This window comes from Bombina bombina, chromosome 4 (assembly GCF_027579735.1).
Source record: "Bombina bombina isolate aBomBom1 chromosome 4, aBomBom1.pri, whole genome shotgun sequence".
In the NCBI taxonomy this organism is placed as follows: domain Eukaryota; kingdom Metazoa; phylum Chordata; class Amphibia; order Anura; family Bombinatoridae; genus Bombina; species Bombina bombina.
The window spans coordinates 369,531,853-369,558,135 of NC_069502.1; the positions used below are offsets into that span (position 1 = coordinate 369,531,853).

The following is a 26,283-nucleotide window of genomic DNA, read 5'->3' on the forward strand; positions in this document are numbered from 1 at the left end:
CTCAGTGGTTTACCTTTCAGCCACTAACAATCTTCTAAGCTTTAAATCAGTACATAGCACCAATTGACTCAGAATTGTTCATATTGACGATTACAAACGTATATTAATCATTAAAAATAGAGTTACTAAGAGCTCTTTAATATGATTAGTAGTGCCATTGGCTCCCTTTTTCTTTCAATTGTTGGCTTGTATAAGCCAATGCCATTTGCGGCGAAAACTAGCTAGTCTATGCTGAACATCCATCCGTACCTCCTAGTGCTCTATAACCCTACACCCTTTTTACAAAACAGAGATAATGGAGGCTGGAGGCCTCCCTGAGAGGAGAATGGTCCCACATCCATGGCATTGCATAACACCCGTTAGGGAAGAGATGCACTTTTCCTACCTTGAATGTCGTACCTGACTGGTTCTGTATCTTTGTGCATGATGAGGTTATGCTGCTGGAAACCTGCGACTTTCCCTACAGAGACACAGGACAGGAGTGGTTTGGGTTTGACAGTGACTGACTCAGTCACTGACGTGCTGCCCCTTGTCAAGTGCTGCCTGGGTCCATTGGACCTCCTTGGTTCCATGGTTGAGCCGGCCCTGTACGCCAGATATTTTCAGCCTCTGCTTTTACAGCAATGTTTAAGTGATACTATATTAAGTTTTCATTTACTCGTTTATTAATATTGCTGTATGCATTGCTTTGTTAAGTACTAAAAACTTATTAAAAACACATTCACAAATAATCTTGTTCAAACACAATATATCCCTTTTATTTCATAACTGTACCCAAAAAAAACCCACAATAAAAAAAAATCATTTATAATGGGTGTTCTGAATGTTTTAATTAAAAAAAAAAGATCAGTTAGCAACAAAATGTTAAAAAGCACCAAGCAAATTACAATCACAGCAACAAAAGAAAACCTATTGCAATTAAATTATTGAGGATAAGAGTGTGTAGCTTTTATTTATATCTGATAAATAAATACTAAACTAACTCTGTTTATGCTAATTCCTGCATTGTAGGTGCCTCTTGTTAAAATGGTCAACCAAAATGTAAACAACATAAGAATTTTTAGAGTCATACAATTTATAATGAACATTTCTGTAGAGTTGTATGACAAAAACCCAAATGTTACTTTTTGTGAATTGCTAACACAGTTCTTCAAGTACCCAGAGAAATAGCAAATCCCAATTTGAACTGCTGAACAAGAAGACACTTGAAGAAGAAAAAAAAAAAGATAAAAAAAAAAAAAAGACAAAACGAGGTAGGTACAAACAAAATGTTAATCGTAAAAAAAAAAAAGATAAAAAAGCGCAACACAATTGCCCTATTACCACAGCCAGCCATGCTTGTAGCTATTAAAATAAACTTCTGATACACTTATTTATCATTAAATTAGAGCATTTTTTTCACCTGAACTAAGTACATACATGTTTTTTTTGCACAGATGTGGTCATTTACTGTATGTTGGGTAATTTTGGGGTAAAAAGATCTGTTTATCTTTACAGCAATGGCAGGTAAAGCTTAAACGTTTGACTGTAAGAATGTTGTTGGCAGAAGTCCTTTTATTGCAGGTTCAGCTATCTATTTGAATAACTGAATTCTTTAGAAAGAGTGCTATTGGGAGATTTGAAGAAAATATCACTCCAAATTCACCTTGTCTATTATCTCTTTCTGTTTTGCCCTAACTTGTTGCATATTATACAAAATGAATACAAGCTTAGAATTGTCAGTATTTTCTTCCCAATGGGCAGTGCTGCCCGTACCAACACAGATCGCTGTATATGTATTGGTAGGTTTTTTACGGACTGACCAATGGCATATAATGTCTTTAGACTAAGGCTAGAAGTTTAGCCATTTAAATTACGTTTCCCAAAACAGGGGGAAACTTTTGAATTCCATTAAAAACATATTAGGCCGTTGCTGTCAAAAAGCAACATTCAGGTTTTTGAAGGCAAGAAGATTTATAATTACCCAGCTATACAGCCTTCACCTTCAGCGAAAGAGAAAAGGTACATTTATTGTGCTGTCTCATCTTACTCAGTAATTTTACAACATATGTATACTTAATGCGAGAGCAGGCAGACAGAAAATCAACAAACTGGCTCAATTTAGGACACTTTTTTTTTTCTTTTTTCCCATTCTTACAAAGTAAGACACAATGAAAAGGTAAAATTAACAAGCCACTATAACACAGCTTTATCTGTAGGCCTCAGAATCATATTGTTCCCAGTCTGGAAAGTGCAAAGTCTGCAATTCTTGCTCCAGGGCAAGGCTTCGGTATCCTTGGGACATTTTCTGTACCACAGAGAGTGAAAACACAAATCCACAGCTGGGATTGATGGCAGCAGCTTGTCCTGTGAGGCAGTGCACATCTAAAAATCCAAATGTACTTTAAAAATAATGCCATGGAGAGAAAAGTGCTTGTAGGGCTCCGTTACCAGTTCATCATGCAGTTTCTGTTCAATGTCATAAAAAATACTTGACTACTGCCTCCTGAACGCACAGATGCAAAGAACACCTGGACAAGAAAAGAAAAACATATTGATATTTAATAAATCTACAGCAAAACTGTATAAATAAAGAACAAAATGTATAGGCCCCCATTCATCATTCTTCGTGCGGACAAGGTTCTCACAAAGGGCCTGATTCTCAAAAGCTCACCAGCATGGAGAGAAAACATCAGCTTATTTTACTGAAAAAGATAATGTACGTGCCTCTATGTCACATACACAACATTAGGGAACACCTCTTAATGAGATACACAATTTTCTAAGTAATAATTGCTTTAAGAGCATTCCCTAAAAGACTTAGTAGTGATAAGGCTTCTTATGGAATCTTGTCAATCAAGAGAGCTTTGCAGAATCATGCCCAAAGAGAACCTGTCCTTAAGGGCCTCCAGAGCAGCACCAGCTGCTGGAATTTAAGACTGTATGAGTAATTGCTCATTTAACCCCCCTCCTCCCCCACTGGGGTTGTCAGTTAACCCAAACTAACCTCTGACATGTTAAGAAGCACCAGTCGTACTACCAGTATTTCTTGAGTTTCTAAAATTGCCCCAAAGTTGATTAAACAGATTCATAAACATAGCATTTTCTTTTACATTTTGTTATAAGCTTTTTACACCATTCTGTGACCATTACCACAATTAAATTATACCATTACCTATCTAAACAGAAAATGCAAACTCCTATTTAGTTTTAATAGACATACAGACTTTTTTTTACCTGGTCTTTTTATGAGTTTGTGTGAGAGCTTCTGATAAAAAATAAATAAATTATAAGAACATTCTATCGTAATAATAACATTTTATTCCTACAGAATGTTCCTTGGCAATTAGCAGGGGTACAATACTGTTATATTCATGCACAAAGCATGCTCCTCTACAATTCCTGCGCAGGACTGGCCACTCCTGATTGGCTCAAAAGCAGCAATTCTTTGTGGTTTCTGAACATGAGTTTAATTAAGGATTTTTTCATTTTTATTATACAAATGTGCCTATTTAAATGTGGTAGGGGTAAGTACAGCACTGGTGAACTTCAGTGTTCCCTCTAAGGCCAGTTTTGTGTGCGGCCCAGCAGTGAAACAGTTAATAAGAGAACCATACCTTCCAGTCTGCATTGTGCAATGTTTGCTAATTGCTGGGTGTGGTTACTTGATTAACTGTTTCACTGCAGGGCCGCACAAAAAAACTGGTCTTAGAGGGAACAGTGATGAACTTTATTTGGTTTGTGACCCCCGAAAAAAGCTGCAAAATTACCTACATAATGTAAACACAAAAAAACAACAATGATTGATATGTGTAAATAATTACTATTATGTCAGTAGGTGAAGGAATATTTTGCTGAATGTGGTTACAACTTACAAAGAATTCAAGATTTTTATATTTAAAACATATTCATCTTTCATGCAAGTTTACCTTGTCATTTCTTTCACATAGAAATTTTAACCTCTGGGCTCTTTTATGCATGAATACGCCATCAAGATGCCCGGTTTCCACTGACCGGATTTCAATAGCTTTCTCTCCCCAGCCCATTATTTGGTTAGAATGGATATACGCTGTAAAGAAACAAAAAACAAAGGTTAAAATGATTTATGTATAGGCTTTCCCTGCAAGTGCGCATTGGAGCACACTGCTGATTGTGCATGTGCAGGTTCAAGAAAAGCCCATTAACAATAGTGCAAACGTTTTACATAGAGCATGAGGTGCAATTCCTATTGGCTGTTTTGTCTGCTGGCCAAAGATGTGAAAAAAAGTCTTCATGGGGGGGCTGACGGCTGCTACTTAGAAGCGGGGTATGTAATATATTAAATAACTGTTAATATAGCATTTTCAACAAGGAAATCATGTTTGGCTGTATATTCTGTATCTACACTTTATGCTGGGATCTAGTGAGGTTTACTATCTAAACAGAGCAGATGCAGCATCAACAGACACCACACCACTGTAACCTTATATTTAAATATTAAAAGGATTTGTCACAAAAGAAAAAGATATAAATAAATATGTCACTCAATCTGCAAAAAAACACAAAATGAGGCACTCTCTCTATCCATAAATGGTTGCCTAAAGCTAGAGATATGAAATGAGGCATATTTATATTCAAAGGTGTAATAACTGTGAGATTCAAACCACTTAGAGTGAAGGTCAGTTTTATGATACTGGAATGCATCCTATCAGCATTAAAGTCGCTAACTTCATTTTTCAATATTGTTTGTCTTTTTTATATAAATTCAAAGGATATTATACCGGTGTTTTACATGGTGACTCCTCCCCTCCACCACTTCCTTATTCGGCACTAGTTACTTTGCGAGTGGTCCCACACGCTCACTACGTCACCGCAAAGCTTGTGCACAATACAGAGAACAAACTGCGCGTGCGTACAGTCACCGCAATCGTGCATGCGTTACAAATTTACAGCCCATAACATTGAAACATAGCTTTCAATGAATAAATACATTCATTCATTACTATGCGATCGTGATACTCACTAGAACTTTGTGAAGACTGTAAGCGCTCTATATTTTCACTGCTTCATAACCAATTGTTACCATAAGTAAAAAAGATTACATAGATCTATAAACATTCAATGCAATTTGTGGAAATGCAAGGGAGTTTTCCACTAAAGAATGCGAGTATAGCACTCACTGTCCTGACTGTAAGACGAAATTTAAATTGCCTAAATAAAAACATAACTTTTAATATAAATTAATTATAAAAAGGGTTTACATAGAATTTAAAAACCAAGGATGAAGTAGTTATGAATAAATAACCTTAATATACTTAAATCATGAAAGTAGGCCTCTGAGGTATGATAGCCATGATAAATATTAATGTAGTGTAACCAACATGGGTAGATTATAGTAAGATATCAGTAATGCAATAGATGTATGTTATATATGTTACAAACCGGTTATCAATACCTATTGGGGTAAAAAGGAAAATGTTCCCCCTAGTTTGGCATTCTAATTTATTTGATCTAGAAAGGGTACTGCTGGATGGCCATCTAGATCATAATATGGGTGGATCACTATATATGTGGAGTTATGAAACATATGAATGGGTAGGATTTGTGAACTAGTACACACAATATATCAGTGGTAATGAATGTGATACAGCTTACTCCAAACTTAAGTAAATTGCTTCTAGTATTACTGGATATCTAAATATTATATCCAATATGTACTGGTAGTTATTGAGTAAATTGGGGAAAGATGTGTAGTGCTTAAACACGTGTATGTTCCATCTCTTTATCCCATCAACTGTAACTTTTTACCTAAATGCCATGGGATACCGGACGGATAATTACAGATCCATTATAACTGTGATAAATATTTGGATATCCCCTATATAGCACTCTTTAGTACGTTAACACTTGCAGTGTATTAAGTCCAATAGGTTAGTAATCTATGATTATATAGTAACCCCCTTCTACTTATAATTGGGTGTTTAGTAGAAGAGTTAAAGTAATGTTATGCTTTAGCAAGCTGCAGTATTTACAAACAGAGTGATAGTAGTAAAAGGTTATGGTTTAATAAACCCTTGCATTAATATTGAGGTACCTAATAGGAATTCAGTTTATAAGCTATGTTTCAATGTTATGGGCTGTAAATTTGTAACGCATGCACGATTGTGGTGACTGTACGCATGTGCAGTTTGTTCTCTGTATTGTGCCCATTCATATGTTTCATAACTCCACATATATAGTGATCCACCCATATTATGATTTAGATGGCCATCCAGCAGTACCCTTTCTAGATCAAATAAATTAGAATGCCAAACTAGGGGGAAATTTTTCCTTTTTACCCCAATAGGTATTGATAACCGGTTTGTAACATATATAACATACATCTATTGCATTACTGATATCTTACTATAATCTACCCACGTTGGTTACACTACCTTAATATTTATCATGGCTATCATACCTCAGAGGCCTACTTTCATGATTTAAATATATTAAAGGGACATTAAACACTTTGAGATGGTAATACAAATGATAAATTGTATATAATAAAACAACTCTGCAATATACTTTCATTATTTATTTTGTCCTCTTTGCCTGTAATCCCATTCTAAAATTGTGAGCTTTTCAGTTCCTGTTAAAAATGGAAGTGCAGAACACTGTTAAATCCAGCACAACCATTGGCTGCTCACTCTAGTGACCTATTTATAACTGACCCTAATTGGCCACAGCAGAGAAGGTAACACAAGTTACAACATGGCAGCTCCCAGTGTTTTATAGACACTAAAACTTTGCACTTATTTTGTCACTTTTTAAACAACTAATGAAACTTTAAAAAATACATCTAATCTTTTCTTTGAATGCATCATTCTATCTAGCATGTATTTAGTGTTTAACCCCTTAAGGACACGGCCATTTTTAAATTTCTTTCCCTTAAGGACCAGGGCTATTTTTACATTTCTGCGGTGTTTGTGTTTAGCTGTAATTTTCCTCTTACTCGTTTACTGTACCCACACATATTATATACCGTTTTTCTCGCCACTAAATGAACTTTCTAAAGATACGATTATTTTCATCATATCTTATAATTTACTATTAAAAATATTATAAAATATGAGGAAAAAATGGAAAAAAACACACTTTTTCTAACTTTGACCCCCAAAATCTGTTACACATCTACAACCACCAAAAAACAACCATGCTAAATAGTTTCTAAAATTTGTCCTGAGTTTAGAAATACCCAATGTTTACATCTTCTTTGCTTTTTTTGCAAGTTATAGGGCCATAAATACAAGTAGCACTTTGCTATTTCAAAACCACTTTTTTTCAAAATGAGCGCTAGTTACATTGGAACCCTGATATCTGTCGGGAATACCTAAATATCCCTTGACATGTATATATATTTTTTTAGAAGACATCCCAAAGTACCAAAGTATTGATCTAGGCCCATTTTGGTATATTTCATGCCACCATTTCACCGCCAAATGCGATCAAATAAAAAAAAAATGGTAACTTTTTCACAAACTTTAGGTTTCTCACAGAAATTATTTACAAACAACTTGTGCAATTATGGCATAAATGGTTGTAAGTGCTTCTCTGGGATCCCCTTTGTTCAGAAATAGCAGACTTATATGGCTTTGGCGTTGCTTTTTGGTAATTAGAAGGCTGCTAAATGCCACTGCGCGCCACACGTGTTTTATGCCCAGCAGTGAAGGGGTTAATTAGGGAGCATGTAGGGAGCTTGTAGAGTTAATTTTAGCTTTAGTGTAGTAGACAACCCAAAGTATTGATCTAGGCCCATTTTGGTAAATTTAATGCCACCATTTCACCGCCAAATGCGATCAAATTTAAAAAAAACGTAATTTATTTTCGCAATTTTAGGTTTCTCACTGAAATTATTTACAAACAGCTTGTGCAATTATGGCACAAATGGTTGTAAATGCTTCTCTGGTATCCCCTTTGTTCAGAAATAGCAGACATATATGGCTTTGGCAATGCTTTTTGGTAATTAGAAGGCTGCTAAATGCCGCTGCACATCACACGTGTATTATGGCTAGCAGTGAAGGGGTTAATTAGGGATCTTGTAGGGAGCTTGCAGGGTTAATTTTAGCTTTAGTGTAGAGATCAGCCTCCCACCTGACACATCAGACCCACTGATCCCTCCCAAACAGCTCTCTTCCCTCCCCCACCCCACAATTGTCCCCGCCATCTTAAGTACTGGCAGAAAGTCTGCCAGTACTAAAATAAAAGGTATCTTTTTTTTCTTTCTTTTGAGCATATTTACATATGCTGCTGTGTAGGATCCCTCTTAGCCCCAAACCTCCCTGATCCCCCCCCAAACAGCTCTCTAACCCTCCCCCTCTACATTATTGGGAGCCATCTTGGGTACTGGCAGCTGTCTGCCAGTACCCAGTTTACAAAAAAAATGTATATTTTAAATTTTCCCCCCACTTTTCTGTAGTGTAGCTTCCCCCCCCAAGACTAAACCCCCACCCCCTCCCAGATCCCTTCGATTAACATATTTATCCCCCCTCTCTCCCTCTAAATAGAAACCACTGTTCCATAGTGTAATGGTTCCCACCCGCTCCCTCCCCGTGCACGCGCCCGCCCGCCTCCCCTGTGCACGATCCCGCCTACCGGTAAGCCATCGATCGCCGCCCACCCGCCTCCCACGTCTGCTCCCACCCACCAACGATCGCGGCATCGATGTCCGGTGCAGAGAGGGCCACAGAGTGGCTCTCTCTGCATCGGATGGGGAAAAATGTTATTGCAGTGATGCCTCGATATCGAGGCATCACTACAATAACCGGAAAGTGGCTGGAAACGATCAGGATCGCTTCCAGCCGCTTTCAACCCCAACGTCGTACAGGGTACGTCGCTGGTCTTTAAAGACCAGTTTGTGCAAGACGTACCCTGTACGACGCGTGTCGTTAAGGGGTTAATGTTCCTTTAAGGTTATTTATTCATAACTACTCCATCCTTGGTTTTTAAATTCTATGTAAACCCTTTTTCTCTTGTTAAGTGTATCCAGTCCACGGATCATCCATTACTTGTGGTATATTCTCCTTCCCAACAGGAAGTTGCAAGAGGATCACCCACAGCAGAGCTGCTATATAGCTCCTCCCCTCACTGCCATACCCAGTCATTCTCTTGCAACTCTCAACAAAGATGGAGGTCGTAAGAGGACTGTGGTGTTTTATACTTAGTTTATTTCTTCAATCAAAAGTTTGTTATTTTTAAATGGTACCGGAGTGTACTGTTTATCTCAGGCAGTATTTAGAAGAAGAATCTGCCTGCGTTTTCTATGATCTTAGCAGAAGTAACTAAGATCCTTTGCTGTTCTCACATATTTTGAGGAGTGAGGTTACTTCAGAGGGGGAATGGCGTGCAGGTTTTCCTGCAATAAGGTATGTGCAGTTAATATTTTTCTAGGGATGGAATTTGCTAGAAAATGCTGCTGATACCAAAGTAATGTAAGTAAAGCCTTAAATGCAGTGATAGCGACTGGTATCAGGCTTATTAATAGAGATACATACTCTTATAAAAGTGTATTTTAAAACGTTTGCTGGCATGTTTAATCGTTTTTTATATATGTTTGGTGATAAAACTTATTGGGGCCTAGTTTTCTCCACATGGCTGGCTTGAATTTTGCCTGGAAACAGTTCCCTGGGGCTTCCCACTGTTGTAATATGAGTGGGAGGGGTCTATTTTAGCGCTTTTTGCGCAGCAAAAATTACAGACACAGACATCCAGCTTCTTCCTGCATGTTCCAGGACTTCTCTGAAGGGCTCAAAGGGCTTCAAATGTCGTATTGAGGGAGGTAAAAAGCCACAGTAGAGCTGTGGCAGTTGTTGTGACTGTTTAAAAAACGTTTTTGTCATTTGTTATTCCGTTTTTGGTATTAAGGGGTTAATCATCCATTTGCAAGTGGGTGCAATGCTCTGCTAACTTGTTACATACACTGTAAAAATTTCGTTAGTTTAACTGTCTTTTTTCACTGTTATTTCAAATTTAGGACCAAATTTGTGTTTCTTAAAGGCGCAGTAACGTTTTTTATATTGCTTGTAAACTTGTTTAAGTGATTTCCAAGCTTGCTAGTCTTATTGCTAGTCTGTTTAAACATGTCTGATACAGAGGAACCTACTTGTTCATTATGTTTGAAAGCCATGGTGGAGCCCCATAGGAGAATGTGTACTAAATGTATTGATTTCACCTTAAACAGTAAAGATCAGTCTTTATCTATAAAAGAATTATCACCAGAGGGTTCTGTCGAGGGGGAAGTTATGCCGACTAACTCTCCCCGCGTGTCAAACCCTTCGCCTCCCGCTCAGGGGACGCACGCTGATATGGCGCCAACTACATCAGGGACGCCCATAGCGATTATCGTGCAGGACATGGCTGCAATCATGAATAATACCCTGTCAGAGGTATTATCTAGATTGCCTGAATTAAGAGGCAAGCGCGATAGCTCTGGAGTTAGGAGAGATACAGAGCACGCAAATGCTGTAAGAGCCATGTCTGATACTGCGTCACAGTATGCAGAACATGAGGACGGAGAGCTTCATTCTGTGGGTGACATCTCTGACTCGGGGAAACCTGATTCAGAGATTTCTAATTTTAAATTTAAGCTTGAGAACCTCCGTGTATTGCTTGGGGAGGTATTAGCTGCTCTGAATGACTGTAACACAGTTGCAATTCCAGAGAAATTGTGTAGGCTGGATAGATACTATGCGGTGCCGGTGTGTACTGACGTTTTTCCTATACCTAAAAGGCTTACAGAAATTATTAGCAAGGAGTGGGATAGACCCGGTGTGCCCTTTTCCCCACCTCCTATATTTAGAAAAATGTTTGCAATAGACGCCACTACACGGGACTTATGGCAGACAGTCCCTAAGGTGGAGGGAGCAGTTTCTACTTTAGCAAAGCGTACCACTATCCCGGTTGAGGACAGTTGTGCTTTTTCAGATCCAATGGATAAAAAATTGGAGGGTTACCTTAAGAAAATATTTATTCAACAAGGTTTTATTTTGCAGCCCCTTGCATGCATTGCGCCTGTCACTGCTGCAGCGGCATTCTGGTTTGAGGCCCTGGAAGAGGCCATCCGTACAGCTCCATTGGAGGAAATTATGGACAAGCTTAGAACGCTTAAGCTAGCTAACTCATTTGTTTCTGATGCCAATGTTCATTTGACTAAACTAACGGCTAAGAATTCCGGATTCGCCATACAGGCGCGTAGGGCGCTATGGCTTAAATCCTGGTCAGCTGACGTGACTTCAAAATCTAAGTTACTCAACATTCCTTTCAAGGGGCAGACCTTATTCGGGCCTGGCTTGAAGGAAATCATTGCTGACATTACTGGAGGCAAGGGTCATACCCTTCCTCAGGACAGGGCCAAATCAAAGGCCAAACAGTCTAATTTTCGTGCCTTTCGAAATTTCAAGGCAGGGGCAGCATCAACTTCCTCTGCTTCAAAACAAGAGGGAACTGTTGCTCATCCCAGACAGGCCTGGAAACCTAACCAGTCCTGGAACAAGGGGAAGCAGGCCAGAAAACCTGCTGCTGCCCCCAAGACAGCATGAAGGAACGGCCCCCTATCCGGAAAAGGATCTAGTGGGGGGCAGACTTTCTCTCTTCGCCCAGGCGTGGGCAAGAGATGTTCAGGATCCCTGGGCGTTGGAGATCATATCTCAGGGATATCTTCGGGACTTCAAAGCTTCTCCTCCACAAGGGAGATTTCATCTTTCAAGGTTATCAGCAAACCAGATAAAGAAAGAGGCATTCCTAAGCTGTGTGCAAGACCTCCTAGTAATGGGAGTGATCCATCCAGTTCCGCGGATGGAACAGGGACAAGGGTTTTATTCAAATCTGTTTGTGGTTCCCAAGAAAGAGGGAACCTTCAGATCAATCCTGGATCTAAAGATCTTAAACAAATTCCTCAGAGTTCCATCATTCAAAATGGAAACTATTCGGACCATCCTACCCATGATCCAAGAGGGTCAGTACATCACCACAGTGGATTTAAAGGATGCCTACCTTCACATACCGATTCACAAAGATCATCATCGGTTCCTAAGGTTTGCCTTTCTAGACAGGCATTACCAATTTGTAGCTCTTCCCTTCGGATTGGCTACAGCCCCGAGAATTTTTACAAAGGTTCTGGGCTCACTTCTGGCGGTTCTAAGACCGCGAGGCATAGCGGTGGCTCCGTATCTAGACGACATCCTAATACAGGTGTCAAGCTTTCAAATTGCCAAGTCTCATACAGAGATAGTTCTGGCATTTCTGAGGTCGCATGGGTGGAAAGTGAACGTGGAAAAGAGTTCTCTATCCCCATTCACAAGAGTCACCTTCCTAGGGACTCTTATAGATTCTGTAGAGATGAAAATTTACCTGATGGAGTCCAGGTTATCAAAACTTCTAAAATGCTTGCCGTGTCCTTCATTCCATTCCACGTCCGTCAGTGGCTCAGTGCATGGAAGTAATCGGCTTAATGGTAGCGGCAATGGACATAGTGCCATTTGCACGCCTGCATCTCAGACCGCTGCATTTATGCATGCTAGGTCAGTGGAATGGGGATTACACAGATTTGTCCCCTCTACTAAATCTGGATCAAGAGACCAGAGATTCTCTTCTCTGGTGGCTATCTCGGGTCCATCTGTCCAAGGGTATGAACTTTCACAGGCCAAATTGGACGATTGTAACAACAGATGCCAGCCTTCTAGGTTGGGGCGCAGTCTGGAACTCCCTGAAGGCTCAGGGATCGTGGACTCAGGAGGAGAAACTCCTCCCAATAAATATTCTGGAGTTAAGAGCAATATACAATGCTCTTCTAGCTTGGCCTCAGTTAGCAACCCTGAGGTTCATCAGATTTCAGTCGGACAACATCACGACTGTGGCTTACATCAACCATCAAGGGGGAACCAGGAGTTCCTTAGCGATGTTAGAAGTCTCAAAGATAATTCGCTGGGCAGAGTCTCACTCTTGCCACCTGTCAGCGATCCACATCCCAGGTGTAGAGAACTGGGAGGCGGATTTTCTAAGTCGTCAGACTTTTCATCCGGGGGAGTGGGAACTCCATCCGGAGGTGTTTGCTCAACTGATCTATTGTTGGGGCAAACCAGAACTGGATCTCATGGCGTCTCGCCAGAACGCGAAGCTTCCTTGTTACGGATCCAGGTCCAGGGACCCGGAAGCGACGCTGATAGATGCTTTAGCAGCTCCTTGGTTCTTCAACCTGGCTTATGTGTTTCCACCGTTTCCTCTGCTCCCTCGACTGATTGCCAAAATCAAGCAGGAGAGAGCATCGGTGATTCTGATAGCGCCTGCGTGGCCATGCAGGACCTGGTATGCAGACCTAGTGGACATGTCATCCTTTCTACCATGGACTTCTAAAACAAGGTCCCTTCAATCATCCAAATCTAATTTCTCTGAGACTGACTGCATGGAGATTGAACGCTTGATCCTATCAAGGCGTGGCTTCTCCGAGTCAGTCATTGATACCTTAATACAGGCACAAAAGCCTGTCACCAGGAAAATCTACCATAAGATATGGCGTAAAAATCTTTATTGGTGTGAATCCAAGAATTACTCATGGAGAAAGGTTAGGATTCCTAGGATATTGTCCTTTCTCCAAGAGGGTTTGGACAAATGATTATCAGCTAGCTCTTTAAAAGGACAGATTTCTGCTCTGTCTATTCTTTTGCACAAGCGTCTGGCAGAGGTTCCAGACGTCCAGGCATTTTGTCAGGCTTTGGTTAGAATTAAGCCTGTGTTTAAAACTGTTGCTCCCCCATGGAACTTAAACTTGGTTCTTAAAGTTCTTCAAGTAGTTCCGTTTGAACCCCTTCATTCCATTGATATTAAACTTTTATCTCGGAAAGTTCTGTTTTTGATGGCTATTTTCTCGGCTCGGAGAGTCTCTGAGCTATCTGCCTTACAATGCGATTCTCCTTATGTGATTTTTCATGCAGATAAGGTAGTTCTGCGTACCAAACCTGGGTTTTTACCTAAGGTGGTTTCTAACAAAAATATCAATCAAGAGATTGTTGTTCCATCATTGTGTCCTAATCCTTCTTCAAAGAAGGAACGTCTTTTACATAATCTGGACGTAGTCCGTGCCTTGAAGTTTTACTTACAAGCTACTAAAGATTTTCGCCAAACATCTTCCCTGTTTGTCGTTTACTCTGGACAGAGGAGAGGTCAAAAAGCTTCGGCAACCTCTCTTTCCTTTTGGCTTCGGAGCATAATTCGCTTAGCCTATGAGACTGCTGGACAGCAGCCCCCTGAAAAGATTACAGCTCATTCTACTAGAGCTGTGGCTTCCACCTGGGCCTTTAAAAATGAGGCCTCTGTTGAACAGATTTGCAAGGCTGCGACTTGGTCTTCGCTGCACACCTTTTCAAAATTTTACAAATTTGATACTTTTGCTTCTTCGGAGGCTGTTTTTGGGAGAAAGGTTCTTCAGGCAGTGGTTCCTTCCGTTTAATCCTGCCTTGTCCCTCCCATCATCCGTGTACTTTAGCTTTGGTATTGATATCCCACAAGTAATGGATGATCCGTGGACTGGATACACTTAACAAGAGAAAACATAATTTATGCTTACCTGATAAATTTATTTCTCTTGTAGTGTATCCAGTCCACGGCCCGCCCTGTCTTTTTAAGGCAGGTCTAAATTTTATTTAAACTACAGTCACCACCCTATGGTTTCTCCTTTCTCGTCTTGTTTCGGTCGAATGACTGAATATGGCAGTGAGGGGAGGAGCTATATAGCAGCTCTGCTGTGGGTGATCCTCTTGCAACTTCCTGTTGGGAAGGAGAATATCCCACAAGTAATGGATGATCCGTGGACTGGATACACTACAAGAGAAATAAATTTATCGGGTAAGCATAAATTATGTTTTATAATTAATTTATATTAAAAGTTATGTTTTAATTTAGGCAATTTATATTTCGCCTTACAGTCAGGACAGTGAGTGCTATACTCGCATTCTTTAGTGGGAAAACTCCCTTGCATTTCCACAAATTGCATTGAATATTTTCCTCTCCCCTATATACTAGTACAGCATTTAGCTGTTACAAATTGAAATTCACATTTGTGAAAATATTAGGGAGCTTGTCCCCTTGTGGTGCTGTTGCTCTAACTATTAGAAATTAATAGATCTATAAACAGTCTAGCCTTTATTAATCTGGTATTAATGGAATTTTTATGCAATATCTAAAAAACATAATTTATGTAAGAACTTACCTGATAAATTAATTTCTTTCATATTGGCAAGAGTCCATGAGCTAGTGACGTATGGGATATACAATCCTACCAGGAGGGGCAAAGTTTCCCAAACCTCAAAATGCCTATAAATACACCCCCTCACCACACCCACAATTCAGTTTAACGAATAGCCAAGCAGTGGGGTGATAAAGAAAGGAGTAGAAATGTGGAAATAATTGTGCTTTATACAAAAAATCATAACCACCATAAAAAAGGGTGGTCCTCATGGACTCTTGCCAATATGAAGGAAATGAATTTATCAGGTAAGTTCTTACATAAATTATGTTTTCTTTCATGTAATTGGCAAGAGTCCATGAGCTAGTGACGTATGGTATAGCAATACCCAAGATGTGGATCTCCACTCAAGAGTCACTAGAGAGGGAGGGAATAAAATAAAAACAGCCATTTTCCGCTGAAAAAATTTATACACAACCCAAAAAAATACGTTTATTTTCATAATTGAAAGAAAAAAACTTAAATCAAAAGCAGACGAATCAAACTGAAACAGCTGCCTGAAGAACTTTTCTACCAAAAACTGCTTCCGAAGAAGCAAATACATCAAAACGGTAGAATTTAGTAAAAGTATGCAAAGAGGACCAAGTTGCCGCTTTGCAAATCTGATCAACTGAAGCTTCATTCTTAAAAGCACACAAAGTGGATACTGATCTAGTAGAATGAGCTGTAATTCTCTGAGACGGGCCCTGACCCGACTCCAAATAAGCTTGATGAATCAAAAGTTTCAACCAAGAAGCCAAGAAAATAGCAGAATCCTTCTGACCTTTCCTAGGACCAGAAAATAAAACAAATAGACTGGAAGTCTTCCTAAAATCTTTAGTAGCTTCTACATAATATTTCAAAGCTCTTACCACATCCAAAGAATGTAAGGACCTTTCCAAAGAATTCTTAGGATTAGGACATAAAGAAGGGACAACAATTTCTCTATTAATGTTGTTAGAATTCACAACCTTAGGTAAAAACTGAAAAGAAGTCCGCAAAATTGCCTTATCCTGATGAAAAATCAGAATCCGCATACCAAAACCTGTGTGGCCATGCTGGAGCCACCAGCAACAAAAATTAATGTTCCATGAAGATTTTGGAGATCACTCTTGGAAGGAGAACTAGAGGCGGGAAAATGTAAACAGGATGATAACACCAAGGAAGTGTCAGTGAATCCACTTCCGCCTGAACATCCCTGGACCTGGACAGGTATCTGGGAAGTTTCTTTTTTAGATGAGAGGCCATGAGATCTATCTCTGGAAGACCCCTCATCTGAACAATCTGTGAAAATACATCTGGATGGAGAGACCACTCCCCTGGATGTAAAGTCTGGCGGCTGAGATAATCCGCCTCCCAATTGTCTACACCTGGGATATGCACCGCAGAGATTAGACAGGAGCTGGATTCCGCCCAAGCAAGTATCCGAGATACTTCTTTCATAGCTTGGGGACTGTGAGTCCCACCCTGATGATTGACATATGCCACTGTTGTAATATTGTCTGTCTGAAAACAAATGAACGGTTCTCTCTTTAACAGAGGCCAAAACTGAAGAGCTCTGTGAATTGCACGGAGTTCCAAAATATTTATTGGTAATCTCGCCTCTTGAGATTTCCAAATCCCTTGTGCTGTCAGAGATCCCCAAACAGCTCCCCAACCTGAAAGACTTGCATCTGTTGTGATCAAAGTCCAGGTTGGCCGAACAAAAGAAGCCCCTTGAACTAAACGATGGTGATCTATCCACCACGTCAGAGTGTGTCGTACATTGGGATTTAAGGATATTAATTGTGATATCTTTGTATAATTCCTGCACCATTGGTTCAGCATACAAAGCTGTAGAGGTCTCATGTGAAAACGAGCAAAGGGGATTGCATCCGATGCTGCAGTCATGAGACCTAAAACTTCCATGCACATAGCCACTGACGGGAATGACTGAGACTGAAGGTGCCGGCAGGCTGCAACCAATTTTAAACGTCTCTTGTCTGTTAGAGACAGAGTCATGGACACTGAATCTATCTGGAAGCCTAAAAAGGTGACCCTTGTCTGAGGAATCAAGAAACTTTTTGGTAAATTGATCCTCCAACCATGTTTACGAAGAAAAAACACTAGTTGATTCGTGTGAGATTCTGCAGTACATAAAGACTGAGCTAGTACCAAGATATCACCCAAATAAGGAAACACAGCAATACCCTGTTCTCTGATTACAGAGAGTAGGGCACCCAGAACCTTTGAAAAGATTCTTGGAGCTGTTGCTAGGCCAAATGGAAGAGCAACAAATTGGTAATGCTTGTTTAGAAAAGAGAATCTCAGAAACTGATAATGTTCTGGATGAATACGAATATGAAGGTATGCATCCTGCAAGTCTATTGTGGACATATAATGTCCTTGCTGAACAAAAGGCAGAATAGTCCTTATAGTCACCATCTTGAAAGTTGGTACTCTTACAAAACGATTCAAAATTTTCAGATCCAGAACTGGTCTCAATAAATTTTCCTTTTTTGGGACAATGAATAGATTTGAATAAAACCCCAAACCTTGTTCCTGAAAAGGAGCTGGCATGATTACCCCTGAAGACTCCAGGTCTGAAACACACTTCAGAAAAGCCTGAGCTTTTACTGGATTTGCTGGGATACGTGAGAGAAAAAATCTCCTCACAGGAGGTCTTACTCTGAATCCTATTTGATACCCTTGAAGAGACAATGCTCTGAATCCATTGATTTTGGACAGATTTTATCCAAATATCCTTGAAAAACCTTAATCTGCCCCCTACCAGCTGAGCTGGAATGAGGGCCGCACCTTCATGCGGACTTAGGAGCTGACTTTGGTTTCCTAAATGGCTTGGATTTATTCCAATTTGAGGAAGGATTCCAACTGGAAGCAGATTCCTTAGGGGGAGGATTGAGTTTTTGTTCCTTATTCTGATGAAAGGTTAGAAGCCTTAGATTTAACCTTAGGTTTTTTATCCTGAGGCAGAAAAACTCCCTTTCCCCCAGTGACAGTTGAAATAATAGAATCCAACTGAGAACCAAATAAACTATTACCTTGTAATCTAGATTTAGATGTCATATCAGCATTCCAAGATTTAAGCCACAAAGCTCTTCTAGCTAATATAGCTAAAGACATTGATCTAACATCAATTTTGATAATATCAAAAATGGCATCACAAATAAAATGATTAGCATATTGCAGTAAGCGAATAATGCTAGATAAGTCAGAATCCAATTCCTGTTGCGCTAAATTCTCCAACCAGAAAGTTGATGCAGCCGCAACATCAGCCAAAGAAATTGCAGGTCTGAGAAGATGACCTGAATATAAATAGGCCTTCCTTAGATAAGATTCAAGCTTCCTATCTAAAGGATCCTTAAAGGAAGTACTATCTTCCATAGGAATAGTGGTACGTTTAGCAAGAGTAGAAATAGCCCCATCAACTTTGGGGACTTTTTCCCAAAACTCTATAGATTTTGCTGGTAAAGTATACCATTTTTTAAACCTTGAAGAAGGAATAAAAAGAAGTACCTGGCTTATTCCATTCCTTAGAAATTATATCAGAAATAGCCTCAGGAATAAGAAAAACCCCTGGAGAAACCACAGGAGGTTTAAAAACAGCATTTAAACGTTTATTAGACTGAACGTCAAGAGGACTGGTTACCTCAATATCCAAAGTAATTAACACTTCTTTTAATAAAGAACGCATATACTCTATTTTAAATAAATAAGTAGATTTGTCAGTGTCAATGTCTGAGGAAGGATCTTCTGTATCAGATAGATCCTCATCAGAAGAGGATACATTATTATGTTGTTGGTCATTTGAAATTTCATCAACTAAATGAGAAGTTTTAAAAGACCTTTTACGTTTATTAGAAGGTGGAAATGCAGACAAAGCCTTCAGGATAGAATCAGAAACAAATTCTTTAAAATTTACAGGTATATCATACACATTAGAAGTTGAAGGAACTGCAACTGGCAATGTACTATTACTGATGGATACACTATCTGCATGTAAAAGTTTATCATGACAACTATTACAAATGACATTCAGCAAAATAATTTCTACAATTTTACAACAAATGAACTTAGCTTTGGTAGAACCGATGTCAGGCAGCAATGTTCCAGCAGAAACATCTGAGGCAGGATCAGATTGAGACATCTTGCAAAATGTAAGAGAAAAAACAACATATAAAGCAAAATTATCTATTTCCTTATATGACAGTTTCAGGAATGGGAAAAAATGCAAATAGCATAGCCAAGCATGACGCACAACGTAACTTTAAACTTTTTTGGCACCAAAAATAACCAGAAATGACACACTTGCGTCATTAATGACGCAACCGTGTGAAAGGTCTCGGCGTAAAGCATGAAGTTGCAACATAGACGTATTTTTTTGCGCCAAAAATATTTACGCGCCAAGAATGACGCAATAAAGTTTAGCATTTGATGCACCCGCGAGCCTAATACCGCCCGCAATTTGCAAGAAGTAGTCAATTGAAAAAAAGACTAAACCCCAGGTAAGAAATACATTTCTTAAAAAAATGTTTATATTCTCCAAATATGAAACTGACAGTCTGCAGAAGGAAATACATGAACCTGACTCATGGCAAATATAAGAACAATACATATATTTAGAACTTTATATAAATGCATAAAGTGCCAAACCATAGCTGATGTGTCTTAAGTAATAAAAAACATACTTACCAAAAAGACACCCATCCACATATAGCAGATAGCCAAACCAGTACTAAAACCGTTATCAGTAGAGGTAATGGTAAATTGAGAGTATATCGTCGATCTGAAAAGGGAGGTAGGAGATGAATCTCTACGACCGATAACAGAGAACCTATGAAATAGACCCCCGTTAGGGAAATCATTGTATTCAATAAGTGATACTCCCTTCACGTCCCTCTGACATTTGCTGTACTCTGAGAGGAATCGGGCTTCAACAATGCTGAGAAGAGCATATCAACTTAGAAATCTTAGCACAAACTTACTTCACCACCTCCATAGGAGGCAAAGTTTGTAAAACTGAATTGTGGGTGTGGTGAGGGGTGTATTTATAGGCATTTTGAGGTTTGGGAAACTTTGCCCCTCCTGGTAGGATTGTATATCCCATACGTCACTAGCTCATGGACTCTTGCCAATTACATGAAAGAAAAAAATTATATTGTTATTATGCTTATTCAGAGCTTGGGGACAGAATGTGAAAAAGTAGTCTAGTAAGTATAAGTAAAAAGTTGCTGTGCGACAAGCACAGTGGCAAAAGTAAAAAATTTAGGGTTGGAATCAGAGATATGGCACAGAATGATATTCTGAACATTTTTAGATTGTTATATGCTTGTGTATATAATAATATAGATTTGTAAAAAGGATAAAAAGGTGCTGGCTGACAAGCACTAGGTATATGACATGAATTACTATAAATAAAGTGAGCATAATGAGTGTGCTGGAGCAGAACAAAAAAAATATGAAGCATAACACTCATGCGCGTCTCATGCACGAGCATGACAGGTTGATGACGCTAGTGGGACTTTAATGCATGCGCATAAGTGAATAATGACGTGGAGAAAAAGGGGCTGAACCACCCGGGGGGGGGGGGGAACGGCGATTGGAGAACACAACTTAAAAAACTGTCAATCAAAATTGGCAAGACGACGGGCGGACAGTAAAAGTAAAACGAGCGAGAATTGAAAGGTACAATATAAACGTTTCTGACCAAATTGAGTAAAAATGATGAATGAACATCAAGGTGATTTTTAATTAACTGCAGAATGGAGTGAGCGACTAAGCCAGACTTGACCTTCACTTTAGAGGAATAGTCAAGTGAAAAATTAAACTTTCATGATTCAGCTAGAGCAGGCAATTTTAAGCAACTTTCTAATTTACTCCTATTAAAGGGCCACTGTAAGTAAATATTTTCTATGCCTGTTACTAACTAACTACCCCAAATACGCTTTTTATCAATAGCATTTCATTAACATATCTCTACCGTATATCAGAAATCTTGTCTGCAAATTTAATTGTTTTCCAAACCCACTCCGTGGGTATCCTTTGCTCTGTACCAATCCGTTTACAATACCTAGGTTTCAAAATGGCGCTTTAAACACAAAGTTATTGGTTTAAGTATTTGAACAAGTAGTGCTGAAAATAGTGGGCAGGATAACGTGACATCATCGGCGAATAAAAGATATAACTTTTAGAACGTTATGAAACTTCGTTTTGGAGAAAATATAGGTAAGTAGGTTTTGATTAATGTTTATTAACTTTAATATGTTAGTTGTTTAGCTTAAAAATTATAACAGAAAGTAATCCTTTAACATTTTTTCTTTGTCTCTTGGTATCTGTATTTGAATGTAAGCTTATAAGTCAGCCCATTTTTGGTTCAGTATCTGGGTAGAACGTGCTGATTGGTGGCTACATTTAGACACCAATCAGAAAGTGCTACCCAAGTCTGAACCAAAAATGGGCCGGCTCCTATGCTTACATTCTTGCTTTTTCAAATAAAGATACCAAGAGAATGAAGAAAAATTGATAATAGGAGTAAATTAGAAAGTTGCTTAAAATTGCCTACTCTAGCTGAATCGTGAAAGTTTAATTCTGACTATACTATCCCTTTAATGTATGTACTGTTTAAATATAAAAGTCAAGATCAGCTTTTTTATACCAGCTTTAATCACACAAAAATACATTACACATATATATATATATATATATATACACATTTTATATATATATATATATATATATATATATATATATATATATATAATACATTACATTTATATTATATATAAAAAAGAGAAATAAAAAATATAAACAAATGTCATCCTATATGTTCAAATCTTAACCAGTTTAAAATTACAAAATTAGTTTAGATTACCATTTATCATATTACGGTCTCTCCCATTTTTGGTCAATATCTAGGATATTTTTTTCACTAGTATAAAATAGATTGGTTACCAACTCTATAGAGTCTGAAACCACTTTCAAGCTTTTGCAAGTCCCCCATCTCTCAAAAAACATAGGCCTAGATTTGGAGTTTTGTCGGTAATGACCCGCGTAGCTAACGCCGGCTTTTTTCTGGCCGCACCATAAAAATAACTCTGGTATTGAGAGTCCACAAAAAGGCTGCGTTAGGCTCCAAAAAAGGAGCGTAGAGCATTTTTAACACAGCTTCAACTCTCGATACCAGAGTTGCTTACGCAAGCGGCCAGCCTCAAAAACGTGCTCGTGCACGATTCCCCCATAGGAAACAATGGGGCTGTTTGAGCTAAAAAAAAACCTAACACCTGCAAAAAAAGCCGCGTTCAGCTCCTAACGCAGCCCCATTGTTTGCTATGGGGAAACACTTCCTACGTCTGCACCTAACACCCTAACATGTACCCCGAGTCTAAACACCCCTAGCCTTACACTTATTAACCCCTAATCTGCCGCCCCTGCTATCGCTGACCCCTGCATATTATTTTTAACCCCTAATCTGCCGCTCCGTAAACCGCCGCTACTTACATTATATCCTTATGTACCCCTAATCTGCTGCCCCTAACACCGCCGACCCCTATATTATATTTATTAACCCCTAATCTGCCCCCCTCAACGTCGCCTCCACCTGCCTACACTTATTAACCCCTAATCTGCCGAGCGGACCTGAGCACTACTATAATAAAGTTATTAACCCCTAATCCGCATCACTAACCCTATAATAAATAGTATTAACCCCTTATCTGCCCTCCCTAACATCGCCGACACCTAACTTCAAACATTAACCCCTAATCTGCCGACCGGAGCTCACCGCTACTATAATAAATGTATTAACCCCTAAAGCTAAGTCTAACCCTAACACTAACACCCCCCTAAATTAAATATAATTTTAATCTAACGAAATTAATTAACTCTTATTAAATAAATTATTCCTATTTAAAGCTAAATACTTGCCTGTAAAATAAATCCTAATACAGCTACAATATAAATTATAATTACATTGTAGCTATTTTAGGATTAATATTTATTTTACAGGCAACTTTGTAATTATTTTAACCAGGTACAATAGCTATTAAATAGTTAAGAACTATTTAATAGTTACCTAGTTAAAATAATAACAAAATTACCTGTAAAATAAATCCTAACCTAAGTTACAATTAAACCTAACACTACACTATCAATAAATTAATTAAATAAAATACCTATAATTATCTACAATTAAACCTACCACTACACTATCAATAAATAAATTAAATACAATACCTACAAATAACTACAATGAAATAAACTATCTAAAGTACAAAAAATAAAAAAGAACTAAGTTACAAAAAATAAAAAAATATTTACAAACATAAGAAAAATATTAAAACAATTTTAAACTAATTACACCTACTCTAAGCCCCCTAATAAAATAACAAAGACCCCCAAAATAACAAAATGCCCTACCCTATTCTAAATTACTACATTTCAAAGCTCTTTTACCTTACCAGCCCTGAACAGGGCCCTTTGCGGGGCATGCCACAAGAAATTCAGCTCTTTTGCCTGTAAAAAAAACCATACAATACCCCCCCCCAACATTACAACCCACCACCCACATACCCCTAATCTAACCCAAACCCCCCTTAAATAAACCTAACACTAAGCCCCTGAAGATCTTCCTACCTTGTCTTCACCCTACCAGGTTCACCGATCCGTCCTGAATAGCTCCTCCGATGTCCTGATCCAAGCCCAAGCGGGGGGCTGAAGAGGTCCATGATCCGGCTGAAGTCTTCATCCAAGCGGGAGCTGAAGAGGTCCATGATCCGGATGAAGTCTTCATCCAAGCGGGAGCTGAAGAGGTCCATGATCCGGATGAAGTCTTCTATCAACGGCATCTTCAATCTTCTTTCTTCCGGATCCATCTTGCAGACCTCCGACGCGGAACATCCTCTTCTCCCAACGCCTACTAGCCGAATGACGGTTCCTTTAAGGGATGTCATCCAAGATGGCGTCCCTCGAATTCCGATTGGCTGATAGGATTCTATCAGCCAATCGGAATTAAGGTAGGAATATTCTGATTGGCTGATGGAATCAGCCAATCAGAATCAAGTTCAATCCGATTGGCTGATTCGATCAGCCAATCAGATTGAGCTTGCATTCTATTGGCTGTTCCGATCAGCCAATAGAATGCGAGCTCAATCCGATTGGCTGATTGGATCAGCCAATCGGATTGATCTTGATTCTGATTGGCTGATTCCATCAGCCAAACAGAATATTCCTACCTTAATTCCGATTGGCTGATAGAATCCTATCAGCCAATCGGAATTCGAGGGACGCCATCTTGGATGACGTCCCTTAAAGGAACCGTCATTCGGCTAGTAGGCGTCGGGAGAAGAGGATGTTCCGCGTCGGAGGTCTGCAAGATGGATCCGGAAGAAAGAAGATTGAAGATGCCGTTGATAGAAGACTTCATCCGGATCATGGACCTCTTCAGCTCCCGCTTGGATGAAGACTTCATCCGGATCATGGACCTCTTCAGCTCCCGCTTGGATGAAGACTTCAGCCGGATCATGGACCTCTTCAGCCCCCCGCTTGGGCTTGGATCAGGACATCGGAGGAGCTCTTCAGGACGGATCGGTGAACCTGGTAGGGTGAAGACAAGGTAGGAAGATCTTCAGGGGCTTAGTGTTAGGTTTATTTAAGGGGGGTTTGGGTTAGATTAGGGGTATGTGGGTGGGGGGTTGTAATGTTGGGGGGGGGTATTGTATGGTTTTTTTACAGGCAAAAGAGCTGAATTTCTTGTGGCATGCCCCGCAAAGGGCCCTGTTCAGGGCTGGTAAGGTAAAAGAGCTTTGAAATGTAGTAATTTAGAATAGGGTAGGGCATTTTGTTATTTTGGGGGTCTTTGTTATTTTATTAGGGGGCTTAGAGTAGGTGTAATTAGTTTAAAATTGTTGTAATATTTTTCTTATGTTTGTAAATATTTTTTTATTTTTTGTAACAGTTCTTTTTTATTTTTTGTACTTTAGATAGTTTATTTCATTGTAGTTATTTGTAGGTATTGTATTTAATTTATTTATTGATAATGTAATGGTAGGTTTAATTGTAGATAATTATAGGTATTTTATTTAATTAATTTATTGATAGTGTAGTGTTAGGTTTAATTGTAACTTAGGTTAGGATTTATTTTACAGGTAATTTTGTTATTATTTTAACTAGGTAACTATTAAATAGTTCTTAACTATTTAATAGCTATTGTACCTGGTTAAAATAATTACAAAGTTGCCTGTAAAATAAATATTAATCCTAAAATAGCTACAATGTAATTATTCGTTATATTGTAGCTATATTAGGGTTTATTTTACAGGTAAGTATTTATCTTTAAATAGGAATAATTTATTTAATAAGAGTTAATTAATTTCGTTAGATTAAAATTATATTTAATTTAGGGGGGTGTTAGTGTTAGGGTTAGACTTAGCTTTAGGGGTTAATACATTTATTAGAATAGCGGTGAGCTCCGGTCGGCAGATTAGGGGTTAATAATTGAAGTTAGGTGTTGGCGATGTTAGGGAGGGCAGATTAGGGGTTAATACTATTTATTATAGGGTTAGTGAGGCGGATTAGGGGTTAATAACTTTATTATAGTAGCGGTGCGGTCCGCTCGGCAGATTAGGGGTTAATAAGTGTAGGCAGGTGGAGGCGACATTGTGGGGGGCAGATTAGGGGTAAATAAATATAATATGGGGTCGGCGGTGTTAGGGGCAGCAGATTAGGGGTACATAGCTATAATGTAGGTGGCGGCGCTTTGCGGTCGGCAGATTAGGGGTTAATTATTGTAGGTAGCTGGCGGCGACGTTGTGGGGGGCAGATTAGGGGTTAATAAATATAATACAGGGGTCGGCGGTGTTAGGGGCAGCAGATTAGGGGTACATAAGTATAACGTATGTGGCGGTCGGCAGATTAGGGGTTAAAAAAATGTAATCGAGTGGCGGCGATGTGGGGGGGGCCTCAGTTTAGGGGTACATAGGTAGTTTATGGGTGTTAGTGTACTTTAGAGTACAGTAGTTAAGAGCTTTATGAACCGGCGTTAGCCCAGAAAGCTCTTAACTACTGACTTTTTT

The 26,283-nt window shown here is 39.1% G+C and overlaps 1 protein-coding gene across 1 annotated transcript in view; it reads right to left on the reverse strand.

The window, feature by feature from the left end:
- Positions 1-731: 731 nt before the first annotated feature.
- TNIK (TRAF2 and NCK interacting kinase) overlaps positions 732-26,283 on the reverse strand; it is a 949,249-nt gene continuing 923,697 nt past the window's right edge. The window contains 2 exon segments of the mRNA XM_053710136.1: positions 732-2,510; positions 3,909-4,048. Of these exon segments, the coding sequence (XP_053566111.1) occupies positions 2,427-2,510; positions 3,909-4,048 (224 nt within the window). The 3' untranslated portion in view covers positions 732-2,426.